Below are 17,936 nucleotides of genomic sequence, written 5' to 3' on the forward strand. Positions count from 1 at the left end.
TCGTCTTCTCACTTTGATCGCCCAAACAATCGTGCCTATCTTTGGGTCGGCGGTCGGAGGTTGGTGGTGCAAGACAAGGCCCCGGCGGTGGCGAGCAATACAAGACAAGACGACTGCCGAGGCGAGCACGATCCGTTCGCATCAGCCTAGCTAGCTAGCAATGTAGCCGGTCGGTCGCACACACTACTGCAACTCTAGGGCTGCGGCGCGGCGTGTTGCGGCGCAGCGAGGCGCGGCACAACCACCCACCCACCGACGTGCGACGCAAATGTCAATGCACAGCAGATGGGCAACCCGGCAAGCAGGAAGGCAGCACGCGGCGCGCGTGCGGCTAATAACGCACGCATAGTGTTAGTGCCCATGCCCATCTCATCTGCCCCTTGTACCCACGCCACAAGACCCCCCCTCTCGGCACCCAAAACGGTCGTGCCTCAGTGACGTTGTTTCTCTCGGGTTAGAGTAGACACTTGACACTTTTGGTGCAGCCGGCCTGGGGGCGTCTCGTCACTCTGCCGCCGTGCGCAAACCATGTTGTGCTCCGACCGTCACCCGTGCCGACATGCCCCCTTGTTCGCTGCAATAATCTAGGGGCGCACCAGACGACGGGCCACCCGTCGGTCGGCGTCGTCAGTCTGTTCGTTCGAGGCGAGGCGCGGCGCGAACGGTCGCTTGACTTGTCACAAGGTACGTGCGTGTATCGATGGGTCTCTGAGTAAACATGTACGCGCGTGCGCGCGTGAGCGCGAGGAGACGAGAGAGCCTGGTAGTTTGAACAGTAGGTAGGATCGACAGGAATCCGAGGTACCCATGGTTCGTTTCGTCTGCCCGTCTGCCCGTTCTGCCCTTCGGCCCGCTTGTCTGCTCTAGCCTAGCCGCACTCACCCGCCGCTGTCGTCGCCGGCGTCGTCGTCGTGTCGTCGGCCCGTCGTCGTTGCCACACCTGTTCCCTGCTAGCTAGGCCCTCTTGCCGCCGCCGACGCCAACGCCAACAAGTCCAAGTCCTGTGCATGGCCCCTACGTGGCGAATGCATGCACGGCGCAGTGCGCAGCCCACTGCGCCGCCACGGGCGACGCTACTGCATCCGCTCCCTGCCGCCTCGTTCTTCTAGGGCCCCGACGACGACGCAATGATGCATCTGGGGTCCGGTCGAGCACATCTGATGCACCAGTCGCCGCCGCCCCCGAATGCGCCGTGCCGCAGGCGGGGGCGCGGGGGGTGGGCGGGCCTGCCTTCTATGGAATGCACCCAGTGCACCCGACGCACCCTTCGGAACTGATGGAGCGGGGCTATGGGGCCAGGACCTGACGCGCGCCGAAGAGAAGAAAAAGGCAAGAAAAAAAAAATCAAAAATCAAAAATCACATGCACACGTCGCAAGAGGTGGAGCCGCCGTCCGTCGCCGACCAACCCGCCGACCGACGACACGTCGAGGCACGGCTGTGAACGGAACGCAACGCTCCTCGCCGCCGAACAAGCATCGATGCTTAGCACATTCGGGCAGAGCAGAGTTCAGTGCATGTAACAGCGTTTGTGCGGAAGGCGGCCTCGCGGCCTCACTCGCTCCCTCCCGTCCCGTTTGTTGCGTTGCGTTGCTGTCACCCGCCTGGCCCTGAAACGTACACGCGGCGTGTCGCAGAAGCCCAAGCACACCCCACATGCACAGCCCCGTTGCGTCGGTGGCAACGCGACAGCGTACCGGAAACGGCCAAATGCACATGGTTTGCATCGCGAGGTTGTGCGCAGCACAACGGGCGTGGGCGTGTGGGCGAGCCAGGAGCCAGGACCAGCCAGGACCAGGACCGACCGCGCCAGGTTGACGTTACCCTCGCTCGTTTCATATCTTGCAGGATAACGGCGGGCCAGAACCTGAAGTGCACGCAGTGCACGACAGCACGCAGCGCGACGACTCCCGGGGCTGGGGCACCAGCGCTGCTGCCGTACACGGTATGAATCATGGGATCAGACCCCGACAAAGTGCTTGGTCTGGCCGGTGGCCAGGTGGGCAGGCGTACGCGAATCGCCCAACACATGCACGCGACTAGTGTGCCCGTTGCCGAGAGTGGGAGCGGGTCGCGGGGGGCGGGTGGGCGGCGGACGGCTGACGGCTCGATCAGGCAGGCAGGTCCAGAGGCCGCCCGTCGTCACTGATAGTAAACAATCTTTGTCGCCATCGTCTATTCCCGTGCGCGGAATGTGCACCCGCCCGCCTGGTCGCTCGCTCGCTGCATTGTTTAGGAACGGCGGGCTGGTGAATAAATACGTCCTCGCTCCCCGATCCATCTCACACGCACACGGTCGCTGGGTCGCGCACGCTCATGTCGAGCCGCCTAACGACATGATGCGAAACAAGCACAGGCCCTAATGAATCAATCCTCTACGCAATTGTTTGCCGCTGCCGTGTCGCGGGCTTGGCAGAGCACGACCGAGGTGATAAATTTTTTCTGTGGTCGACTTGGACTTGGGTTGGTTAGTCAGGGACTGATGGCGTCGTGCAAACGCCTCTAGGCATGCTTGTTTTCATCAACACTAGAATTGACGCCACACGCCACCTGGGCCAATCCACCCGGTCCACCTGGCCCACCTGGGCCGCCGCACCGGCCCCTGCAGCAATGCCCTCACGCCCGCCCACACGCCGCATTCCTGACCCAACGCCAACGTGTACCACTTGTCTCCGGCGGTCGGTCAGTGCCGGGTCCTAGCGGCGGGCGGGCGTGAATGGGCCGGTTTGTGATGCTAGCGATTCGATGCGAAGCGATGCGATGCGATCGGGTCGTCGGTGCGTGCCGGCATTCCACTCCCTACGCCAAGACTCGCATCGCTCACCGGCGACCGTGCTGCGTCCTGACCTGCGCACCTGCTTGCCCCTCCCATGCGTTAGTCGCTGTCTCGGGAAAACAGTCGTGTAGATGTAGACGCCGTGTGGGCTGCGTGCGTGGGCGTCGCTAGTTGCGGTGCGGGGGCGGGCAATGAATGGCAGGATGACTGGCGTACAAGGCTACTACGCAGTGCCCGGCCGCTTGCACAGATCCCGCCGAAAACAGAACGGCAAACGGATGCTTCCACACCGGCGATCAGATCCCAGCCAGCGCGCATTCACCGTCGCCGCCAACGCCGCCGCCGCCGCGCCAGCCGCGCTTGCCGCCCCTTTCAAAGGCCAGAGCCCCAGTCTCGGCGGTGCGTGTAGGTGTATGTGCCCATGGCGCCGCCAGTGACGCCGTGTTCTTCGTTTCCGATTATGCAGTGCGCCAGCCAGCGCCGCGTCCCTCGGTCCCGACCCTCTCGCACTGGCGCAGCTCGGGCGTCGGTGGCTTTGGGGTCGCATCGGGCTCGGCACGCTGCCCGATGCATGCATGCGACAGCAATGGTGACGTGGAGCACCGCGCCGCCACCGCCCTGGGCTTGGCGGCAAGCTCGCACCAGGCATCATCAAAGTTGCAACGGGGGTAGTCGCTCGACCACGTCGTCATGAATTGGCGCGGCGCCGGGCGGGCGCGGCGGGGCGTCGACAGACGACAGCCGGTGCAGGTGCGTAGCTCGGAGCGTACGCAGAGCTCTCTCGGTCTGTTCCGCTGCGTCGTTACGCCAACAAGCCAGCCACGCCACGGCCAAGACGTCCGCGCGTCCTCCTCGCTCCTGCTTCTGCGCAGCGCCGCCCGCCGCCCGCCGGCGCCGCCGGCGTCGTCAGATGCCAGATCCCGGGCGCCGTTACTTGGCCACCGGTGCTACTACAATTCCCCATGGCGTCGTCATTCATGCCTCCCCATTGCAGCGGCGCAGCATTCCCATCCGTGACGTCGTGGCACTTGCGCAGCGCCAGTGGCGACGTGTGCGTGGCACTGACTGACACGAGCCCGCCGCCTGGCGCCGGGAACGCTTGGACCTGCAGCGAGCACAACACAACAGCACAACTGTCCCCCGGCAGTTTCAAGAGTCAATTGCACAGTTCCTGTGGCGGCGGCGGGGGCGGTGACAGCGCGGTGTGGGCTCGAGTCGGCCCCCGGTGGCGGTGGCGAGGAATCTCCCGCTCCTGACTTGTTCATGAAGCAAACAGCGAGCTCGGTTCCAGCAAGCGAGAGATTAATTCCCGAGATCTTGAAAGGCATTGTCGGCGGGTGCCGCAGGAGCGATGGGGTTGTTCTTGTCGTCGTCCGACAGAAGGCCGGTCAAGGAGAGATTCTCAACGCCTTGTCTCGTGTTGCAGAATTGCAGATTCCCTTGGTACATTGTGTCGTATGCCTACACCCTCATCTGCGTTCATTCATGCCCGCCCTGGACGTACTGGTGCCCGCTGGAGGATGAGCCGCGAGCAGGGATCCAAACTCACAGTGCGGTCAGCTCGCCGTCCGCGTCCATGAGGCGGTTGAACTCGTGCACGCCATGGAGGTTGTACGCGTTACGCACTGCGCCAAACCACGCGAAGCGTCTGGTATCAGCGCGGCTTCCTCCCCAAAACTCACTCGATCCAGTCCGTGGCGTCGAGCCACGCCGTCGTTTGGCCTGGGGGTCAGCTCAGCCGCGCGCCAGCGCATACCCATAAAGTCGTGTACCTGCTGCATGCTCTGCGGGGGCGGGACGTTTGGGTCAAAGCTCTGCACCGTCAGCCACGGCTGCCGAACAAACCCACCGTCATCGCAAACTCGGTGACGATGATGGGCAGCTTGAACGTGTCGTGGTAGTTCTCGACCTGGCGCCGGAAGTCGTCAAACGTCGTCGTATAGACGTGCACCGCGAGGAAATCGGGCCGAGTGTCCTCGGGGATGAGAGAGAACCACTCCTGTGGGGGTCAGAACTCGCAGAATCTCATACCCAACCTTGAGCCAGTCCAGGTTGCCTGCCACGGCCGGGGACACGAGCTTGGTGCCCTCGGTACGAAGCTTCGCGAGCTCGACCCACGCGCGCGCCGCGTCCGCCGGCGTGGTTGGCACCGCGACCTCGGGATCGACATGGTCTGGGGTTAGCTTGCCTCAGAGCCCAGCACCCACCAGGCTCATTGTAGCCCAGCAGCAGCTTCCACCCGGCCTGCAGCGTGAACTCGTTGTTGAGGTATGACGGCGCGAAGCTGGCGTCAGATGAGCCAGCGCGGCACTCACATCATGGGCACGAACTCGGCATCGATGGACAGGTTTGGCGATGTCCCAGGCAGCAGCACGTCCCAGTTCTTGTTCCAGTTGTAGTGCCACGAGAGTTTCTGGTGTCAGCGGGTGCGCGAGGGAAGGGACCCACTGAGCCGGGCTGGAAGAACTTTGCCACGGGATCCGAGGTCTCCTCTTGGATCGGCCAGCTGATGCCGCCCTGTGAGTGAGCTAGAGCTGGTAGTCGAGCTCACCTTGCCCTGTCCCATTTTATGTTGTTGTTAATGTCAACGAGACGGAGAGGGATGGCCATTGACGATGGAGGTTGCCCTCCACTCTGAGTGTTGTCATTCAGGCACGCCCCATGACGTAATGGTCATGAATGTAGGCGTGCGCAAGAGACCTGAAACTAGGCGTGTGCCAGCCATCAGTAGGTAAATCACGCGCGCCTGTGGGTGACCCGCCCAGCACCCAGCGCGCACCCACCACACCACACGACACACCCACCCACACGCCTGCTTGCTGCTTGCCTACCTCAGCGTCATCATCACCAGCGTCCCTGCCTACCTTCGCCGCCACCTACCAGACCTGCCATCTCGTCCTGTCAACGATATCATCAATCTCGTGTCAAATACCCCTGTTAAACCCACCCAAGACGACCGACCGCGTCAAGCATCACTACCCGCTTGCTGCTCCGAGCAGTACCTGTTCCACGCCGCTGGCGCGCCGAATCCACAACACATCCACTTGCCGGCCCGGTTGGACGCGTCGCCGCTCGGACCTGGCGGTGTGTATCCTTACATCAACGCTGTCGCCGCCATCGCCGCCGCCGTGGATAAACTAGACTGCGCAGCCGGTTGCTAGCAGCCAGTCGCGTGTAGCTCGTTACCGAGCATCCTCGTGAGTAGCTCGATGCAATGCGCGCGAGTCGTCGAGCCGCCGCCGGCCCAACATGGTGGCAAACCGGCGATTTGTTGACTTTGCCCGCCCCCTTCCCTTCCTTGGCTGACCTTTGCCAGAGAACATCATGGGTACCACGGGTCACCAGCCAGTGCAGGCGCCCGAGCTCGCATCCGTCGAGCCTCCTCCCCTCGGCACTGGGGACCAGCCGGTCCACCCGCCATCAACGTCGCAGCCCATCGCAACGTCCGGGCACCCACCAAAGGGTAGAAAGTTTCGCGCCTTCCTCCCCAAGAATCGAGGGAGTGGGCGTAGCACCCCTACGCCCACTCTCGACGAGGAAGAGGACGACGAGTGGCTGCTCGAAGGCACGTCGAGCAACGGGCATGTGAACGCGGGCGTGTCTGTGGGTCGCGAGGCCTCTACCCTTGGGCGATCGGTCGATGCCCTCTCCCTGGGCGACTCGGACACTGCTCTGTCGACAGCAGCCGTAGACCGCACGGAAAAGCGCATGAGTAAGGGCCGAGCGCTGGCAAAGAAGACCTCTCGGCTCTTTGGCCGGAACGCAAACGGTCACCACGACGAGTCGGGGTCTTCGGCAGCACAGGCGTCGGCGGGGAACACGCTGGGCATGCCGCCGGGCGCAGGCGCGCGCCAGTCTTCCTTCTCGTCCACGGCCTCGGGCGACAGTGGCCCGCGGTCGGCAAAGCACCACTGGAACATCTCGCGCACCAACAGCAACGGCAGAGGCTCGCCTCCTCATCGCGGCTCGCAGGATTCGTCCAGCCAGCAACCTTCCTCGTGGCACCCGCCGCCCGCCTTTCCGCTCCGGCGCACATCGTCATCCCAAGACGACTCGGTGCACGTTCCCCAGCAGCAGCCCCGCTCTCGTGAAAGCAGCCACCACCTCAGCACCTCGGTCCCGTCGATGAGCCGCAACGGTGGCAGCATGCCGCCCACACATCCAAGACAAGAGGCCTCGCTGCCCGGTCGCGTGACGTCGTGGTGGTCCAACTTACTGCCAGCGGGGGAGCCCAGCGGGTCCCCAGTCCAGCAGGATGTATCCCAGCACCCACCTTCACCCCTGCGTAAAGGGCCGTCGGCTGCCGCGTCGCTTCTTAACGCTGCCCGCCAGAAGGCCGTTGGAGGCGTGAGGTACCTCCTCGACTCGGACGCCCAGCCCGACAAGTGCGAGGAGACCATGTGGGTCATGGGCGTGGCTCATCCAGGCTGGACCCCGAGCTTGGACGACAACCCATTCTTCACTGGAGATCCGACCGGAACACCGCCGTCGTGGACTACCAGGATCAAGGAAGGAAGCGGCACGCACCCCTCACCGCCGACAAGCAAGTCGTTTGCAAACTTCTTCTCGCCTTCCAGCGCCAACCTTGCATCGCAGTTTGACAACCCGCCTTCAACCCCACCATCCACTGCCGTACCCGGCCGCAATGGCAAGTCGAAGGAGCCACTCAAGTGGCCAGAGCAATGTAAGTAGGGGCGTGATGGACAGCGCTAACGTTTCAGTCTACGACGACTTTAGGTCGAGAGTATGGTGCACCTACCGGTCGCAGTATGCCCCGATTATCCCGTACCAACCGGGAGCCCTCTTGCTCTCGCCCGAATCGTACTTTGGCGCGTTCGCCAAGGACGGCTCGACTGCCCCGCCATCAATCGCGCCAAGTACAACGCCGCGCTCCTCACCTTGGAGTTGGGTCAAGGGTGGCGACGGTTTGACAAGCGACGCCGGCTGGGGCTGCATGCTGCGAACCGGCCAGAGCATGCTGGCTAACGCGCTGATCCACCTGCACCTTGGCAGGGGATGGCGCGTGCCATTCCACAGGCCATCGCTGTCGCCGGAGAACCCGCTTGAGCTAGCCGAACTGGAAGCCTACGCCACATATGTGCGCCTCTTGACGTGGTTCTTTGACGACCCTTCGCCCGTCGCGCCGTTCAGTGTTCACCGCATGGCACTGGTCGGCAAGGAGCTTGGCAAAGAAGTCGGCGAGTGGTTCGGCCCCAGCACAGCCGCCGGTGCTCTCAAGACGCTCGCCAACTCGTTCCCCATCTGTGGCTTGTCAGTGGCCACTGCTGTGGACGGCACAATCTACAAGTCGGATGTGTATGCGGCTTCCCACATTTCTTCCAAGGGCTGGAATCCGGGAGAGACGGCGACCAAGCAGCGCCCAACATCAATGCACCGCACTTCGTGGGGTGGCAAGTCGGTCCTGATTCTCATCGGCCTGCGCCTCGGCGTGGACGGCGTCAACCCTATCTACTACGACTCGATCAAGGCCCTCTTCACCTTCCCCCAGTCGGTCGGCATCGCCGGCGGTCGCCCGTCGTCGTCGTACTACTTTGTCGCCTCCCAAGGCAACTCGCTCTTCTATCTCGACCCTCACATCACTCGCAACGCCGTCCCTCTCAATGTCCCACCCATTTCAGTGTCAACTTCGGACCATGCTCGTCCCGCCCCAGCCTCTCGCCCTGAGCCGCCGAGAAGACCGGTGCCGAAGGCCGTCCCCAAGGAGGAGGCCGCAGACGAGTTTGCGATCGACGACACTACTCCGACCGTGGACGTCGTCAATGTCGATGAGCCGGTTGTCGAGCCGTCTCCGGCCCCAAAGAAGACACGTCGCTTCACCGGTCCCCACTCGCTCAAGATCCGACCAGGCGCCCTCCGCCGAGACTCTGACACGCCAGAGTCGCCAACGACGCCAACGCTGCCCACAAGCCAGCGCCAGTTTCCGGTCTCACCGTCTCCGGGACGCCCATCGCACACACCCCATTCGCTTGCCAGCTCGACATCGTCACTGCCGTCCCACTCGCCTCTGCCAGTCGACCCTCAGACAGCATGGTATGCCAACGCCTACCCCGACTCATCTCTTCGCTCTTTCCATTGTGACCGCGTCAAGAAGCTGCCCCTTTCTGGCTTAGATCCTAGCATGCTTCTCGGCTTCCTCTGCACGTCTGAGGCTGAGTTTGATGACCTGTGTGACCGTGTCTCCAAGGTAGGCGAGAGTGGCTCATCCAGTGCTAACCTCTCAGCTTCCTCAGAAAATCTTCATCGTCCAGGACGAGCCACCAGTATGGAGTGAGGACGAGGGACTCGAGAGCGTGTCCGAGCCGGATGCCTCTGAGCTCGAGGATAACGACGATGAGTCGGACGAGGAAGTGACTGGCGTTCTCTCTCCAGCTGCCCCTCGTGCCCAGCTCCCTGACGACCTTGCGGCGGATTCTGCGAACACGACCATTGATGACAGCCACGACTTTGATTCATTTGCATTCGACCCGCCGTCTCGCTCGGCGACACTGAACGCGTCGAGCTCGCGAAACACGACCCCTCAGCTCATTGGCGAGTTTGGAGAGGACCTTTCGAAGGACTTGTCGCCTGGTGATGCCACCGCGCGGCGGGAGCCTGGGTACGCTGTGCGCGCATTAGACGAACCTGGTCATATCGGTGAACCTGCCACCAAGGAGGAGCATGAAGCTCCCACCCGCTCCGCCGCCCTCGAATCGTCCACGCATGAGCTCCCTCCTCGCGCCAGCTCAATCAACGCTTTAGCGAGAGCGACGGACATCCCCGGCTCGACAGGGACCGCCAAGCCCGATGCCGACCAAGTCGCTAGCCGTGCACTGGAGCACGACGTGTCCGATTTGGACCACGATCTGGAGGTACGGAGCTTGGCTACGACCGATGAGCTGGGCTCTACGCCGGGCTCGGCCATGGTGATTGTTGAGCGGCCATCTATCGAGCGGCCACCTGTCCCAACAGTGGAGCTGAGCTCGCCGCCGTAGGCGGCTTGCAGCGTTAAGAGGGTCGACATACGATGTGGTTACTTGGGTGCATGTTGTAATGCCGTAGGCGTGTACGATATGCTGTAGACGAACGTAGTCTAGATGACATGCGCTTTTGATCCGTTTGCGGGCGATGCTGATTGCGGCGGTCGTGGACATTCATTGTGGAGGTGGCAACAATCAGTTGAGTCACGTGACTGTACCACACGATGCGGCCCCTTTTGTCCGATACTGAGAGCCGACCGACGAAGGCAGACAGTCAGACAGTCCGTCAGACCCACCCACCCCCACCCACTGTTGCATTCTTGCTTGCTGACACCAACCCATCCAACCTCCAACTCGGCGACACGATCCACTCTCCTAGCCCAAACTAGCACAGAAGCACCCCACTCAGCCAGCCCACACCCCACGCCATGCCCCCCAAGGCAGCGATCGCGCGGCCGCTCTCGCCGACCCCGCCGCCGCCGCCGGCCCCAGTGTCGGCGGCCGCGTCGGCGCATACAGAGCAGAACGACATCCTCGTCATCCAGGACTTTATGGACACGATTGATCAGATCCCGACCGAGTTGACACGCGTCCACTCGGATCTGAACGAGCTGGGCGCCGTGTTGTACTGTGAGTAAACTTGGGGGTTGGGCAGTGGTCCACCTGGCTGGCGTATCAGCCGGCGGCTGGCATCGGCCACCGATCCACCCCCCAGACGTAGCCCCGACCTCGTCCCCTCGTACTCACACCCCAGCCACCCTGTGCAACCTCGAGCGCAAGCTCCACCAGCTCATCGACTGGGTGCAGAGCCCCAGAGTCGGGCCGGAGCAGCGCTTCCAGCTCCTGCAGGAGATTGCCGAGGAAGCCGCGAGATACAAGCTCGGCGGCGACGACAAGATCCGCGTCGCCGGCGGCGCGTGTGATGGTGTAAGTGGCAGAGCGCGAGTGGATGCGCCGCTGACACACCCAGATCATGGCCCACCAGCGTCACATCTCAAACTTGCTCAAGCACTCGACGCTACTGGAAAAGGACCCGCCCTCGCCGTACACGGCCGCGCTCACCCTCCCCCAGCTGCCCGTGGCGGCGGCGACAAGACGCGGGCAGACAAGAGCGACGGGCTCGCCATTCCCCGGCCGGCACGACGACCGCGCGACGCCGACCAAGAAGCGCAAGAACCGCAAGGAGGTCGCTGGGCGGGTCGACGACGACGACGCGTCGAGCGTCAACGGGCGCGACGAGAAGAAGAAGGCGCCTACGAGAAAGAAGAAGTGGGTACGAGGTGTGGTGCGGGCACTGACGACGCAGGACGAACCGCGCAGTATCGCCATCAGAGTCGGTCGCCTCGACTGCCATCTATGGCAAGCCGAGCGAGCCGGTCGCGCGGACGGCCCGGCAGATTGCCGCAGCGGCGGCCAAGGCGCGCGCCGCGCAGAAGAAGGACGAGGACTCGGACGAGTCGGGAGACGACGAGCCACGCCGCGGCGGCAAGGCGATGCAGGTGTCGGCGTCCAACGACTCGACGGTGCCCGGTGGCGCGCTGGGCATCGACCTGGGCTCGCGCGAGGGCTCGGCCGGCAAGAGCGGGGGCACGACGCCGGCGCAGCAGTCTGGCGGCGACAAGGCCCGCGCGCGTGCCGGCGGGCGCGGCACGAAGCGTGCGCGCGGCGACGAGGAGGATGAGGACGACGACGAGGAGCAGGACGACGAGCCGCCCGCCAAGCGCCCCGGCGCGACGGCTTCAGCTGGCAAGAAAACGGCAGCGACGTATGCCGAGTCGGCCGTCGCGGATACGGACAATGGCGCGGGCGACGCCGAGGTCGACTCCAAGGTGTACTGCACGTGCCGACAGTTCAGCTACGGCGAGATGATTGGGTGTGATGACGACGAGTGCGAGATTGAATGGGTAAGTTGTGCGCGCGAGTGACGAGAGTGCGCACCGCCCGTCGCGGCCGTGTCGCTCGTCGCTCGTGCACCCGGGCCTAGCTTGTGCACCCGCTAACTTCCCCCAGTACCACGTCGCGTGTCTCAACCTCGACAAGGCACCCGAGGGCAACTGGATCTGCCCGCAGTGTCTCGAGCGGCGCAAGCGCAACCCCAAGGCGAAGAAGCCGGCCAAGCCGAAGCGCAAGTAGGCGCTGGGCGGCGACGCGGGGGTGAGACGTGTTGTTAGATCCGGTGCACGGCGCCGGACTCGTACTGTTCGATTAATGTACTGTATGCATCACTAGAGATTGCGGGGGTGGGGGACGGGTTGCCGCTGCCGCTGAGGACATCTACGGCGCGCTGCCGCCGCTGGCGCCCTTGCTAGCGAGCGCCCTGAGGATGAAGGGCTCGACGCGGTTCTTCCTGCGTTGTGTCAGCGCGTGCGGTGCGGCGGCGCGGTGGCAACGCACCAGGCCTTGCGGCTCATGGGCCCAGTGCGGCCGGGGACCGCGTCCTCCCACTGGCGCTCGCCGACCGTCTTGACGTGGTTGAAGAGAGCGGTCGTCTCGGCGGGGGTCCAGGTGGTTGCGGGCGTGGCGGCGGGCTTGGCCTTGGGCTTGGGTTCGGCCTTGGGCTTGGGCTCGGCCTTGACCTTGGGCTTGCGCTCGGCGGCGGGCTCGCGGTCGTACGGCTTGGTCTCGCTGCGCGGCATGGTGCTGGGTGAGTGGGTGGTAGGAGGGTGAGTGAGTGGGCGGAGGAAGGGATGAGGTGAGGGTGGCGCAGCGTGTGTGTGTGTCGATGTTGGCGCCAGGCCCGCCCCTTGGACGATTGGTGCGCCAGACAGGCGGACACGCTGTCCCTTGTCTCTTTGTACGGCGGTAGGAGTCCGTCGTCGCCGTCGCCACCGCGGCGTCGCGCCCCCGCCGGCGCCACGAGCCCCGCTCACGCGATACATCCCCCGCTAAGTCGCACCGTCCTCACCACCTCTCAGCCCTCCCCCACCCCGGCGCCTACGCCTTGCCCCCGAGCCCAGCAATAGTCTTGACGAGTATCCCGTCCAACCGCCGGCCCCTGCTCGGCGTAAGCCCGTGCGCCCCCTGCCCCGCCACCCCCCACCCCGACCCACCACGTCTCGCGCGCCTGCTGCGCCGAGCGGCCCGGGACAGCCGCCTCCCAGCGCGTCTTGCCGTGCGTCGTGACGTGCGCGTAGAGCTGCAGCAGCTCGGCGGGCGTCCACGCGCCCTTTGAGTCGCCGCCGTAGCTCTTCTGGCGCTTTGCGGGCGCGGGCTCGGGGTCGGCGGCGAACGCCTCGGCGTCGGGCTTGAGGTCGGACGTGCGCCGCTTTGGCATTGCGTTTGTGATTTGGTGGCTGGTGAGTGAGGTGGCGAGATGTTAGCGGGCAGGGCGTGCGAGCTGCCCGTGTGCTGAGCTTGCACGGGCGCTGCTGACGACATCCGAGTCACTTCATGCGTCGAGTACGATGTGAGCAGCGAAAGTGGCACCTGCCGCGGCACGTCGGCGCGTCCGTCGCGATGGGGTCACGTGGCGGCGGCTCCCACTCGCCACTCGTGCCAAACAACTTGTCATTCCATGTGCTCTGCGCTGCTCTCCATCACGACTCCTCGAGTTGCCTTTGCCCTCTCTTCGTCCGGGCTACGAGCTCGACTCCGTGTTGTTGTGTTCGACGTCGCGTTCGCCTCCTTCAGGTCCGTTCCCGAGCTCAAACTTGTAGTGGCGGCTGCGCCGAACAGGTGAGTACCTACCTTGCTGCATGAACCACTCACCCTCTTACCCGCTCTGACTGATGCTAGTGGCAGGAGCGACGCGCATGCCCCACCATCATTATCACGCTACAGGCTATTATGCAGATGGCGCCGTCAATGGACTGGGCCCGGCTAGGGAGGATGACTGGGTGATGGAGGCCCCCCGTGTGATCGGGTTTGGATACACGGAGCCGCCCCGCGTGCTCGGGTTTGGACACATGGGGCCTCCCAGCGTGCTCGGATTTGGACACACGGGGCCGCCCCGTGAGCTCGGATTTAGACACGTGGGGCCGCCCCGAGTGCTCGTTGGACACACGGAGCCGCCCCGTGAGGAGCCGCCCCATGAGCTTGGGGTTGGACGCACGACAGGCTAGTTACCTACTACGATCCCCGCAGTGATGCTGACGTGTCGCAGGCGAGGATGTTCGCGCTGGGAATGTCTCAATCCCTAAGACGGGGTCGTCGCCCGGAGCGGCCACCTTGCCCGCTGCAATCGCCACGGTAGCGGACCGGGCAGCCATTGCTCGTGGTACAAGTCCGGCGGGGGCCCACCACGACCCTCTCAAGACGGATGAGCTTTGCTTGCCTGTGCTCTGGGCATGCGGTAACTGCCTCCGGAGGTGGACGAGCCAACAGAAGTCCACGAGCCAACAGCAAGACAAGACCAGCGAGTACCCGCAATGTCGAATCTCAACAGTTAACATTGGCCGCGCTTGCAAGCCGACGGGAGGCAGCGAGTGTCACGGCTGCGACCACCAGGGCTCGGTCTCGGAGCTGGCGATGTCTATCTACTATCAGCTATCATTTGCTCTTGGTTCCTGGGGCAGCCTCAGCGGAAACGGGCTTCGTGGCGTAGCCCGGGCAGTTCGTGAGGCGGCTCACACCCTTTACTTCGAACGCTCTCCCGCCGCGATCCGCATACTCCGCGATATTGAGTCCACTGCGCCATTTCGATGGCTGGAACCGGAGGCAAGACTCCCTTCCGCTCGCATCGGGGTCGGGGGAGGGTCAGGGGTCTACTCCTGGCAAGACACTGCCGTCTTTGGGCCCGGTAGCAGAATCACGTCGCCAAGTGGAGCGGAGGTTATCGTCTCGGAGGGCGAGGTCGCCCTCGGCGGCCTCCTGGCGTGTACGACTTGCCTCGCCAGGAAGACGGTCTGCGTGGCCCCAGCAACCATCCTGACCCATGAGCGCGGCAAGTGCACCGGCTGCAATCGCGAGTTCTGCAGCCACCTCTGGACGTCTCGTCCCTCGCTCTGCCGCTCCCGACTCCTCACCGACATCTTCGTCCACTTTGCGACTTGGTGCTGGTTAATCGCGGATGCCGTCGACGCGAGTGGTGCCATGGCGGCCTTGGGTGATGTATGTCGGCCGGAAGTGGCGTTTAGCTGGATCCCCTTCATCAGCTATGCCCTCGGAGGACGCTACTACCGGATGGGTGCTCTCCCGGACCCCCCTCCTCGTCATGCGATCTATGGTCGCAAGCACGAGATAGCGAGGCAGCGACGTGTCCTTCGATCTTGGGAAAAACTCTGCGCACTCTTTCACACTCAGCCATGGCTCGTAATAACGTCAAAGGACGTTTCCACAGCGGGCCGGACGGTGTGTGGACCGGTATACCTCCCCCAGCCGGCGTCATGGCAGAATTTCCGGCACATCGGCATCGAGCGTGTAGTCTCCGAGGATGAGCCCAGCTGTATCCAATCGGACGACCCGATATGATGACGTAGTGAGCATATGCATTGCGAGCTGGAGCCTGGTGCCGGCCGTGGTCGCAGCAGGCGGGTCGGCGGTGGGCTGATGACTGAGGCGGGGGGGCGGGACGGCTGACGGCTTGATCTCGCGCGAGGGGGGGCGGAAGTGGCAGGTTGGTGGCATTGCAGGGGCGGTGTGGCGGCGAGTCGTGGCTGCGAGCCGGGGCTGTGAGTGCTGCTGTGGGTGCGAACGGGCTGCTCGAGAGTAGATAGATGCACAGTGCATGTGGGAGAGTACAGCCCGGGGCGCTGGGCGCCGAAATGGCACCGCGGCGAGATGACCTCAGCTACAGCGCCCCACGCCGCCCCGCTACTTCCTGTCGCCGCCCTTGGCGGCCGCGAGCGCCGTGCGGCAGATGGGCCCAACCGTCTGCCTTATCGTCAGCCAGATCCACCCGGGCACCCACGTCCACGCCTTGTAGCACTGGTTCGCGCTGCGGCCGGGCACGGCGTCCTTGAGGCCCTTCTTCCCGGGGCCGTGGTGCACGACGTGGTCGAAGAGCTGGAGGTACTCGGCTGCCGTCCACTTTGTGCCCCCGGAGTGCGAGGGGCTCGCAGAGGCAGTGTAGGGCTTGGTCTCGGGCGAGGGGGAGCGCTGGCGGGTCGGCGGCATGGCGAGTGGTGCGGGGACGAGTTCGAGTGCTGTGGTATGAATGAGGAAGTGGATGATGTCAAGGGCCGGGATGTGCCCCTCGCTGCTCTTCGCGCCGGGGCGCAGCTCGTATCTGGGGGTAGCGTGCATATACGCCAGATGTACAGGTGATAGAGGCCGATTGCAAGCAGCGCCTGGTCATTGCCCCGGCCACAGCCGTGGTGCCGCCTGCACGTGCGAACTCGAGCCTACTTCCTCCCCTTCTTGTCGTTGCCCTTGGCGAGCAGCGCTGCCTCGCAGGCCGGCCGCACGACATCCCTGCGGCGTCAGCCCGCGCGCTGGCTGCACACACCTGAACGCAAGGTAGCACTGGTTCGCGGTGCGGCCTGGCACGGCGTTGTGGAGGTCCTTGGGCTTGCAGCCGTGCGCGACGACGTGCGCGTGCAGCCGGACATACTCGGCGCCGGTCCACTGGCGGCCGTGGCTGTTCTTGGACGACGGGGTGGCACAAGTGGGGGCTTCGGCCTGCTGTGACGCGGGGTCGGCCTTGACTGCGCCGGCGTAGGGCTTGGCGGTGAGTGCGGCGGAGGAGGGGTGGCGGACGGGTGGCATCGTGCGCGATGATGACGAGGAGTGCGGTGACGAGGCGGAATATCGATGCTGCCGCAAGAAGAGGTAGCCCCTCGCCCAGACCGGGCGCGGCATGATGGACAGAGTGCATGTGCATGGTACGGAGGGCGCGGGCGGATCGTTCTGGCCCGGCGTGATGACTTCAGCCGGTGTTTCCGGAGTCAGCGGCGCGCAGGTTCCTACTCACTCGGGGCGTCGAGTCGCGTTCGTCGCTGTAGCTCGAGGTAGAAGGAACCAGAGCCTACTGTCAGCCCCGCAACTACCCGCCAACCCACCTCACTCGTCCTTCCCCTTGGCCGCCAGCGCCGCGCGACACAGCGGCGCCACCGTCTCCCTGGCGTCAGCTCCCGCCCGGACAGCACATACACAAACGCTCGCCGGCACTGCGCCTCGCTCCGGCCGGGGACCGCGTGCTCGAACCCCACCGCGCCGTGCACCGCGACGTGGTCGAAGAGCGCGACGTACTCTGCCCTTGTCCAGCGCTTGGGGCTCGGCGCGAGGGCGGCCGGCGCCGAGTCGGACGTGCGGAGGGCCGGCTTGGGCGCGTACGGCTTGGCCGGCGACGAGCGCGGGGTGCGGGCTGGCGGCATTGTGTTTAGAGAAGTTGAGTGATGGGTCGTTGAGGACGTTCTACGAGGCGTGTGCTGCGACGATCTGCGCCGAGGGCGCTCATGTGCTTCTGTGGCACTCGGCTGCCACTTTCTCTCGCGGTGCTGTTCGGTGCCGCACCCCGCCCGGCCATCGCAACGGTGCACCGGTGCACGCTTGCGCATGCTTGCAGGACGGCGTCTCACCGCAGCATGCATGTACCGACAGCGGCCAGGTCGAACTGGGGGTGACACCCCGGCCTGGGCCTGATCGACGAGCAGCCTGGAGGTTAGTTACCACTCGCGACAATCGCCACATTGGCCCCGGTCTCATCCGCCATTCTCGGCCACTACTCCGCCGACTTGGTCGCATCGCCACATCGGTCACCTCGCCACCAGGCCATGCATGCAACACCCACCCACCGGTAACATCTTCCACACCCATACCCGCTGCATGGCGGCGCCGCACGCCCGCGGCGTCGGTCGTCACGCCCATGTAACGATGTTGTCACTCGACGATCGCGGTGGAACATGGCAATGAAAATCAGCCACGGTGCGAGCGAACAGCGAGTGACGTCCGGTCGCTCACTCTAGCGCAGTCACGCAAGCAAGCATGCAATATCCCCTGCTCGCGTATTCCAGTGTCCTATGCATGCCCGGGGGGCGCCGGGCTGGCTGACTGATCGGACCCACCGCCGTCAGGGCAGCCACGCACCCTGCCCCTCCATGATCCTCGGGACGCTGCGGCGGCGCCGTCCGACGGACGCGGTGAATGGAGCTCGGTGTTGAATGCGCACCTAAGCACGCCCACACGCAGCACGCACTCAAGAGCCGTGCATGCGCCGCGATTCAGTCGTCATGAATGCCGGGACTGGCCAGCTACGCGGGCGGCGTCCACCGGTCTACTTGGCGACACCACTGCGGTGGAATCATA

General features: G+C 64.5%; 6 protein-coding genes across 6 annotated transcripts; 1 reads left to right on the forward strand and 5 right to left on the reverse strand.

Annotated features, from left to right (window-relative positions):
- Positions 1–4,254: 4,254 nt before the first annotated feature.
- Positions 4,255–5,341, reverse strand: Q8F55_006515 (uncharacterized protein; the record flags this gene model as incomplete). The annotated part of the gene is made up of 10 exons (XM_069354974.1): positions 4,255–4,288; positions 4,325–4,423; positions 4,458–4,497; positions 4,532–4,589; positions 4,625–4,774; positions 4,812–4,948; positions 4,983–5,059; positions 5,091–5,188; positions 5,224–5,292; positions 5,327–5,341. The coding sequence occupies 10 exons, from the start codon at positions 5,339–5,341 to the stop codon at positions 4,255–4,257; spliced, it is 777 nt and encodes a 258-aa protein (XP_069207045.1).
- A 758-nt stretch (positions 5,342–6,099) lies between these two features.
- ATG4 (Cysteine protease atg4) lies at positions 6,100–9,767 on the forward strand (the record flags this gene model as incomplete). The annotated part of the gene is made up of 3 exons (XM_069354975.1): positions 6,100–7,459; positions 7,497–8,980; positions 9,018–9,767. 3 exons carry the CDS (start codon positions 6,100–6,102, stop codon positions 9,765–9,767), a joined length of 3,594 nt encoding a protein of 1,197 aa, XP_069207046.1.
- Positions 9,768–12,026: 2,259 nt separating this feature from the next.
- Q8F55_006517 (uncharacterized protein) lies at positions 12,027–12,388 on the reverse strand (the record flags this gene model as incomplete). The annotated part of the gene is made up of 2 exons (XM_069354976.1): positions 12,027–12,099; positions 12,147–12,388. The coding sequence occupies 2 exons, from the start codon at positions 12,386–12,388 to the stop codon at positions 12,027–12,029; spliced, it is 315 nt and encodes a 104-aa protein (XP_069207047.1).
- A 298-nt stretch (positions 12,389–12,686) lies between these two features.
- Positions 12,687–13,026, reverse strand: Q8F55_006518 (uncharacterized protein; the record flags this gene model as incomplete). The annotated part of the gene is made up of 2 exons (XM_069354977.1): positions 12,687–12,747; positions 12,803–13,026. The coding sequence occupies 2 exons, from the start codon at positions 13,024–13,026 to the stop codon at positions 12,687–12,689; spliced, it is 285 nt and encodes a 94-aa protein (XP_069207048.1).
- Positions 13,027–15,503: 2,477 nt separating this feature from the next.
- On the reverse strand, positions 15,504–16,397 carry Q8F55_006519 (uncharacterized protein; the record flags this gene model as incomplete). The annotated part of the gene is made up of 3 exons (XM_069354978.1): positions 15,504–15,918; positions 16,038–16,103; positions 16,138–16,397. The coding sequence occupies 3 exons, from the start codon at positions 16,395–16,397 to the stop codon at positions 15,504–15,506; spliced, it is 741 nt and encodes a 246-aa protein (XP_069207049.1).
- A 294-nt stretch (positions 16,398–16,691) lies between these two features.
- Positions 16,692–17,005, reverse strand: Q8F55_006520 (uncharacterized protein; the record flags this gene model as incomplete). The annotated part of the gene is made up of 2 exons (XM_069354979.1): positions 16,692–16,749; positions 16,782–17,005. 2 exons carry the CDS (start codon positions 17,003–17,005, stop codon positions 16,692–16,694), a joined length of 282 nt encoding a protein of 93 aa, XP_069207050.1.
- Between the last annotated feature and the right edge of the window lie 931 nt (positions 17,006–17,936).

Source organism: Vanrija albida, assembly GCF_041260175.1.
Source record: "Vanrija albida strain AlHP1 chromosome Unknown contig_5, whole genome shotgun sequence".
Taxonomy (NCBI): domain Eukaryota; kingdom Fungi; phylum Basidiomycota; class Tremellomycetes; order Trichosporonales; family Trichosporonaceae; genus Vanrija; species Vanrija albida.